This window comes from Cimex lectularius, unplaced genomic scaffold (genome assembly GCF_000648675.2).
Source record: "Cimex lectularius strain Harlan isolate CLEC.00 unplaced genomic scaffold, Clec_2.1 scaffold51, whole genome shotgun sequence".
Taxonomy (NCBI): domain Eukaryota; kingdom Metazoa; phylum Arthropoda; class Insecta; order Hemiptera; family Cimicidae; genus Cimex; species Cimex lectularius.
Genome location: NW_019392674.1, coordinates 329,751 through 338,124, shown reverse-complemented (window position 1 = coordinate 338,124; position 8,374 = coordinate 329,751). Strand labels below are relative to the sequence as shown.

The window sequence follows — 8,374 nt, the reverse complement described above, 5'->3', positions numbered from 1 at the left end:
TCTCTCTCTCTCTCTCTCTCTCTCTCTCTCTCTCTTTCTCTCTCTCTTTCTCTTTCTCTTTCTCCCTCTCCGCAGCAGTCTCATTTAATTTCTTTCCCTCTTTTTCTCATTTTACTCTCTCTATCTTTTTTCTGTTTCATTTAATCACTTCCCCCTCAGTCTCTCTCACACACACTCTCTCTCTCTCTCTCTCACCCTCTTTCCACTTCATACAAGAAACGTCAATATAACGAAAAAATGTAGTCATGTTAACAATTAATTTGCAAAACACTCAAAAGACAAAAAAAAGCGGTCACTCCTATTTTGAAGTACATGTATACATTTTATCGTTATATTAATCACAACATACTTATTTTAATCGAGCGAAATTGAACGATATCAGAAATTGATGGGTGATAGTGACAACTATTTAATAATGATGTTTAAAAAAAAATTCACCATAACACCGGAAAATCATATATTAAAATTAGTTAATTACCAGGTTTTCTATTAATTCGTTATTTATTATTTTATTTTTGCGTTATTTGAGTATTGATGGCTTAAAATTATATTTGAAGTAAATTCAATTTTCTTGTTTTAAATTATTTAATGTATTATACTACGTATTTTGTAGCCGCATTGGTTTGTATGTAGCAAGCTATTAAAACAAATAAAGTTAAGTTGAATACAGTAAGCTTGATATAATAAATAATTGATTTTTTTTATTTTTTATTTTGTGCGTGGTTTATCTTCCATATAACAACCAATTATTATTTTTAAAAAATTACAGATTCATTTATGGACAAGTATTTTATAAACCTACGTAACCATATCGCTACTTTGGTTAATTAACACATTAGCAACAATACCAGCAATGAAAGGTGAATTGAACTTTTAGACGTACAAGTCAACGCGATTTTTCTAATTTCTTTAAAATAAAGAATAAACCAATATAAAACGAGAAAACAATCCTTTTCACTTTCAAATCAGTATTATATTTTTTAATACAACACTTTATAAAGGAGAAAATTAGTTTGAAAATTTTTTGTCCACCGGCCTATCTACCTTCCCAAGTCACGCTTGAACGGTTTTCCGGATCGCACTTTTCATCGACGCCATATCTCACGCGCTGATAAACAATTTTAAACGACACACTGACACAAAACATCAATTACAAATTAGGAACAATTAGACGGAACGGTAGCCTGTATTGAGAAACGCCGTTAAACCTGTCCGTTAGCTGTTCCAAGATAAATAATTCAAACTTTCCTAATTGTCGAGCTTGCTTTGTTGTTAAGTTGTTGTACTTAAAAGGATTTACCTGTTTGAATATCAGATTTCAGAATATTATAAACGTTATTTTTTCGAGAACTAACCAATTTTTTGACATAATCTACTAATGATCTTGATTAAAATAAGTGAGTTTCAATACGACTATAGGTGTGGAAGAAAAATCAAATAAATAATTATATATCTAACAAAAGCATAGTGAGTAAAAATTAAGAGCAAAAGAAACATACATAGGTAGATCGGTTGAGAACAAGAGAGAAAGAAAGAAGAAGGGTAGAACAGAAAGAAACGGCATGGGAGGAATGACGAGAAAACAAAACGAAGCATGATAGAAACGAATGAAATTAGTGTTGGAAAAATAAATACGTATATGGATGGATAAATATATGTATACATACGAGTATACAGGGTGTTATGTCGATACTGTAATGGTGGATTCTCAAAATAAAACGTAGATCAGTGCCAACAGAACAAGAGTTTTATGAGATATTAATATATTTGTGATTTTAGTCTAAAATCAGATTTTTTTCTAAATAAAATCGTAATTTCTCAACTTTAGCGACATTAAAATACAAATCTCACCTTTATTTCGCAAGCTACATTAAATTTTTCACGATAAAAATATTTCTGTTTAAAAAATTCGTGCTTCTGAATATACAAGGGTCGATCAAAAAATAACAAACAGCAAAACCTGTGTTTTTTGTTGTTTTTTTGTAAATACTCAATTGTGGCTCATGCAATGACTTTTCCATCAAAATGTTCGAGAATTTCACCAAAGTTGCCTCATTTTATTTAACTTTCATAATGAAATATCCTTTGGACGATTGAAAACGCGATATCGAATCCAAGGAGAGCATCAACACAAGAACATCGTACACGTCATATTTGTAATAAAAACATTAATTTGTTGGTAACAAATAATAGGTACATTTTTCTCATGGCATGACGAGGAGCTCTGATTTGGCCCCACTAGAATTTTTACATGTGGGGAATCTGAAAAGTGCTCAGTACAACACACCCACCGAAAAGAGGAAACAGCTCATAGAGAAAATTGAAATCACGTGCAGTGACATGAGGGAAATAAAGAATGAAGTCTTCCATGAAGTGACGTCTGCTGCTCTACATTCGCGCGTTTGTGTCCAGTAGGAAAAACAACACGTCAGTTAACTTCCAAAAAAATGCATAATTAAATAAAGTTTCATTTTCATTGTGATTTTTCTTTAATTGTGTACCCTTTATGAGAAGATTGGATCTGATTATTGTTACCAACTAATAAATGTTTTTATTAAAAATATTACATGAACGATGTTGTTGGGTTGCTGCTCTCCTTGGGTTCGATATCAAATTTTTCAACCTTAAAAAGAGATTGCATTAAAAAAAGAAAAGTCAGTATGTCCTTGAAGTACTTACAAAATCACGCAACTTTGGCGAAATTCTCGAAAAATTTAGAAGGAAACGTTATCGAATGAGCCACAATTGAATATTTCCAAAACACTTGGGTTTTGCCATTTGTTATTCTTTCAGCGGGTACTGTGTATTCGGAAGCGAAAATTTTTCAACGTAAATGTTGTTATCTTGTGAAAAATTTAATGTAGTTTGCTAAAAACGGTCAGATTTACATTTTAATTATGCTAAAGTTGAAAAATTACGATTTTGTGTTAAAAAAATCCGATTTTAAACTAAAATCACAAAAACATTAATATCTCAGGAAAGAGTCAAGACAAAAACTTTGGTTGGCAATGAACTGCGTTTTTTTTAGTGAATCCACCATGGCAGTATCGAAATTTAACCATGAAACACCCTGTATAGAACCATAGATAGATTAATTTGGCAGTTAGGTAAAGAGAAAGTCTGATAGATAATATTCAAAATGAAAGATGAATAGATATATAAAACAAAATGCCAGAGAACGAGTAGGAATATTGGGTGAAATAGAAAGAAAGAAAGAAAGAGAGACAGAGAGAGAGAGAGAGAGAGAGAGAGAGAGAGAGAGAGAGAGAGAGAGAGAGAGAGAATGAGAAAGGAGGAAAAACTGGAGTTTATTGTATAAAGTAGTTATATAAAAACGGATTACATGTGTGAATGATTGAATGAAAAGGATAGGAAGGGCAGAGGAGAGAGTGAGAGAGAAGATAGTGAGAGAGTGATAGAGAGAGAAAGAGAGAGCGAATGAGAGAGAGTGAGAGGGAGAGAGAGAACGATCTAGAAAGACAGATATAGCACCGTAAGAAATAAATATCCAAAACAGAATGTAGACTACAAGAAAGGAAGAGAAAGGTATACATTCAGACATAAATATACCGGTTCCGTGGTGTAGTGGTTATCACATCTGCTTTACACGCAGAAGGTCGCCAGTTCGATCCTGGCCGGAATCAAACTTTTTTGTTAGCCGGGCTTTATCACTTTGCTTCTATACTTAGCGTTTATTTTCTAATGTTTTCTCTTTCTTTAATAAAATCCAATTCACTGTATAATATCTTGGGGCAAAAATATAATATTTTTAATTAAATAGAAAAGCTTAGATATTTTGAAAAACTTATTTATAATTTGTATGTGAATCTACTGCATAATCTTGTTAAATTAATTATTACATCGATTTAATATTATAATTTTGTAATGAATGGTCAGTGAAAAAGCCAATTTTAAAGATAAGAAAAACGCACAGATCATTCGCCAAACTTTCGAGGAACATATCCGCTAAATCAGGACTTTGGATCTACTATTAACAATTCACATGTAAACATATATGAGGTTAATTGTTTATACTCAATAGTTTTGTTTTAGTAAGTATAAGATTTTATAAAATGTGTAATATAGAGTGACCGTGATGTAATGATTTATTGATGTCGGTTTAGAAAAACCTTTTTTTTTATCGTGTTACGTTTCGACCTTTATCCAGATCATCTTCAGGGCCTGGTATTTATAAACATTCTTTAAATTATACAAATACATATAAGATATTAATACGAATTTACAGAATGTTGTACACAATATAGAACTTTTTATGTTTAATCTAAGTATGCTCTCACCCAAAGTGTTTTTTTTGTGTAGATGTGTCACTGTTCTGTGTCGTGTTGAGACATCACACCAGATCGACATCTCACATCTCTAAATAATGATTTTTTAAATATAGAAAATACCGTTTGTTTGATTTTGATTATGATATTATTTCAAGAAAACTCCTATAACCTAATATTTTGTTGTTGTTTGTATTGTATGCTTGTTGAAGTTTTCAATAAAAATTTCATAAAACCTTCTCCGACCAAGATACAAAATTGTCTGTGGTGAATGATCAAGGACAATGTCCATTCAAAGAGAACTTTCCGACCAATAAGGTCTCACAATGGGGTTATCAGCATTGATGTCACAATAACGACAACTGGACTGTTTGTTTATTATTTTCTCTCATTGCACTACATAAAGATCTATTTTTTAAAAGGATCAAAAGAGACTATTATAGCCGTTGGGAAAGCTAAAATGACCCTGTATTGGTCATTTCTATAGATCGAATTTACACAAAAGAAACATTGTTCGGTTACGGATTATTGAGTTTGAACAGTTCTTTTTAGGACGATACGGTTGTTTTATTCTGAACTAAGCTACGTTACTAACTCCACCGATTAAACTGTCAAAAGAAACAACCTGATTCCAAGTGATTTTTTCCCTGACAACTGTGATGATATAATGTAGTGAGCGAATTGGCGACAATTGCTACTTGCGATGTGCTAGTTTCGCCTACCGTATTTTCCTGGTTTCTTTTCGCAACAGCAGAGGTCATATAAACTATCAAGGTGGCGGTGTTTTTGAATAAAAAAGCCCTTTTGTAAATATGAAGGGTTCGAATGCAGGGCGGCTGGATTCGAACCCGGGACCTTTACCTTACAGTGATGAGCGCCGTGTCGACGCCTAAACCGTTGCGGCCACCGACGCCCCCGCGGCATATATTGCCAGTTGTTATAGCGGTTTGTAAAAACTTAAATAAAAACTTGGTTGTAGAGTTAACAATATATTGTATCACTCCACTATGATAAGAAATAGATTGAGCCTTTTTATTTTCGGCACATATGTAAATAAAATTCATTTAACTCCTCTCAACTGGTGATGGGACAGAAACTATGTATAAAAGACTATGTTTTGCAAAATGTTAAAATGATTTTCCATCGTATATCACTGTGCTTAGAAATTGGGAAACGCGAGCTTTCCCGGCTTAATTGAGTCCGAGATAAAACCAGTTTATAGAGAACAGTATCGGTTTTTTGTAAAATAACCTCAGTGGCAAACCATTGACATCAAAAAAATACAAGAAGAACATTTTATAATACGTCATCTGTTTAGAGAGATATTGCTGCATCTAAATATAGGTACTGATAATAAATATCGAAACTTGATAACAAGAAGTGAAAACAGGGTGAGGTGTGGAAGGCATTTGTCCGATTACCCTTCGTGTGTCACGGAAGAGGTGCCAAACCATCAGTCACTTTTTGGGCCCATCTTAAATTATTCAAACGGGTTACAACATTGGGTCTTTTTCAGTGGAAGTTCCTCATATGTATACTCCAATTAATTATTATTTATATGTAAGGTCTTGGTTGAGATGAAAAAGCTATTGTCTCGAGCGAGATTCGAACCCAGGACCTTCGCCTCAATATGCCGCTGCTCTAACCTTCAACTATCGATTCGATCCACTCGGATATCAACTCCCCAACTCAACTCCCCCGAGAACAACCTTTCGAATTTTCCCTCTTTTTGCCATTTTTCAATGGGATTCGAATCCCGCTCGTGACTCTAGCTTTTTCATCTCAACCAAGACCTTATGTAAAAAGAATAATTAATTGATATAAATAATGTGGTCAATCAGACCACTAAACATAAAACTCAAAGACAAAAACCGGTCACATGTTTGTTTATTTTCCATAATAACTAGGTATAAAGATTAATCCACGATGGTCTACCGAGGTTTAGGACCACGGAATGTTTCGATCCAAGAGAAGAAATCGTGTTACGACGGCTAGGGACGATAGTTTTATTGATCTTAGCGCACTACGGAACCGTCGTTTGACGGCTTCATTTATAGTTAGACAACACCCAATTGTCCTTATTGTAAGGGTGAGCTTTAAAAACAATCATCAGAAGTTTTGTGAGAATAGACTCGTCACTAGACGTCCCGTACCGTTCTCTACTACTGGAGAGGCATCGCGTAGAAGATTATGCGGAAATCAGCATTTTGCTAGAACACTTAGAGAATTGAGGTTGGTCTATAAAGAATGCTTTATTACTTTAATGTTTGTGGCAATTGGATCGGAAGTGTGTGTAGAGAACACTTTGTTTCATGTGCCATGACTTTTAAAGACTGCCATTTCATGCCCGTACAGTAATAATTATCATACAGAATGGATCTTTGTCTTTTTAAATTTTTGTGATCACAGTTTGAATAAACAAAATATAGTCACACAATTAGCTGAATAAATAACTTCATAGTAAAATATTTAATGAGGAGCTAAAAAATTTATTTAAAAAAAGGGAAGGATGTCAAGTTTACTCGGAAAAAATTAGATTGTTTACGTCATGTTTTTACAAACTTATTCGTTTCATTATTAAAACGTGGGAAAAACATATTTTTAATGAGATTTTACCCTGCGTCTAGTGTATTTTTGTCATCGATACGTCAATTATTGTAAGATCTCAAAGCTTCGCATGAACGTTTTGCACTACTTTGTATTTTAAAGAGTTGGTTCGTCTTGACCAACGAAAACCCACTAATGAAGATCTGACAAAGATACGAGCAAACTATCCTATGTGGATCCTCACATCAAAGAAGTTAACATGCAATATCATATTATAAAATAATTTAATAACGATAGAACAAACATCATTAAAAGATGTGAATGATGAAATAATTATTTTTCATGCTTAAGTGAACAAGGTCACTTCATAACGGATGGCTCGATACGATCTGAATTTCGCGTCAAATATTTTTTCTTACATTTTAATTTCTGTCCAAACTAAAGAAAGCATAGCCTGGGCCGGTACGTAAAACAAGCATGGTTTTACAGTTACGAATTTTTCCAGCTGCTTAATTTGAAGCCATCATCATCCCTGGCAAATTACGATTCTTGAATTAAGAATCACCAATTTCAATTTTATTGTTATTTTTCTGCTAGATTTTTAACAAGAAATTATATTTCCTTGTGATTGTTTTTTTATTTAAGGTATTGCTTTAATATTTGTCACATTTAAAAAGTACTGATTTTTCTTGTCTTTTTAGCTCTTTTTATGTATACTTCGTGTTTCCTCTAGAGTTCAGCCAAAAAAATTTCTGTTTTTTAAGTATTTTTAGTTCTTCTTAGTATAAACTCTGTTTGCTCTAGATTTCAATCATGATTTCTTTTAATGTATTGTTAGCTCTTCTTATGTGTTAACCGTGTTTTCTCTTTAGTTGAACCAACACCAGGAGAGGTATAACCAATGCTGTATGGTATGTTTTAAAATTTACTGTAATTCTTCAGAACTGTAATATTATATACTTTTATTAAAGCCTCGACAGATAATGAGAACTTATCCATAATGCAAAAGATACTCGATTAATTAGATTTATTTTTTAACCAATCGTTTGATTACCTGTCTCCCCGTTGATCCCGGTCTGTGCGACCTCTGTGATTTTCGCCTGGCCTAGGGTCTCCCATATCTGCCCGACTGAATCCAGGATCACAATCGCCGGTTCTTTCGGCGGTTCAGCCGCAGAGAAGCCGCAGCATAAAACCAACCCAAGTACGACAACGCTGATGGGAGACATGTTGTTCCGACCACTATAAACACATAACTGGCGGCGGCTCACGGGCCATGTCCAACTTTATGTACTGCCCGCCATATGCCCCCACCAGCGCCGTGCCGCCTTCGGTCCATCCCCTTTCCTCAGCCAGCCGAGATGACAAAAACGACAATGAAATATGCTGATTCATTACCACATCATTAAAATTATCTACGGACATTTTCTTTAAAAAATCCACCTTTAAACGCTCTATTAACCCATCATTTTAACATAAAAGTAAATTCCAAAAGGTATTCTCACTCAAATAAATATGCATGATCCTATTCATGTATGCAT

General features: G+C 33.7%; 1 protein-coding gene and 1 non-coding gene across 2 annotated transcripts in view; one reads left to right on the top strand and one right to left on the bottom strand.

The window, feature by feature from the left end:
* Positions 1-8,104, bottom strand: part of LOC106662102 — a 25,170-nt gene extending 17,066 nt beyond the window's left edge. Inside the window, exon 1 of the mRNA XM_014385910.2 lies at positions 7,888-8,104. Coding sequence (XP_014241396.1) covers positions 7,888-8,062 — 175 coding nt within the window. The 5' untranslated portion in view covers positions 8,063-8,104. The remainder of the gene's footprint in view (positions 1-7,887) is intronic.
* Trnav-uac lies at positions 3,572-3,644 on the top strand. The gene has a single exon. It is a non-coding gene; the product is annotated as a tRNA-Val (tRNA).
* Positions 8,105-8,374: the final 270 nt, after the last annotated feature.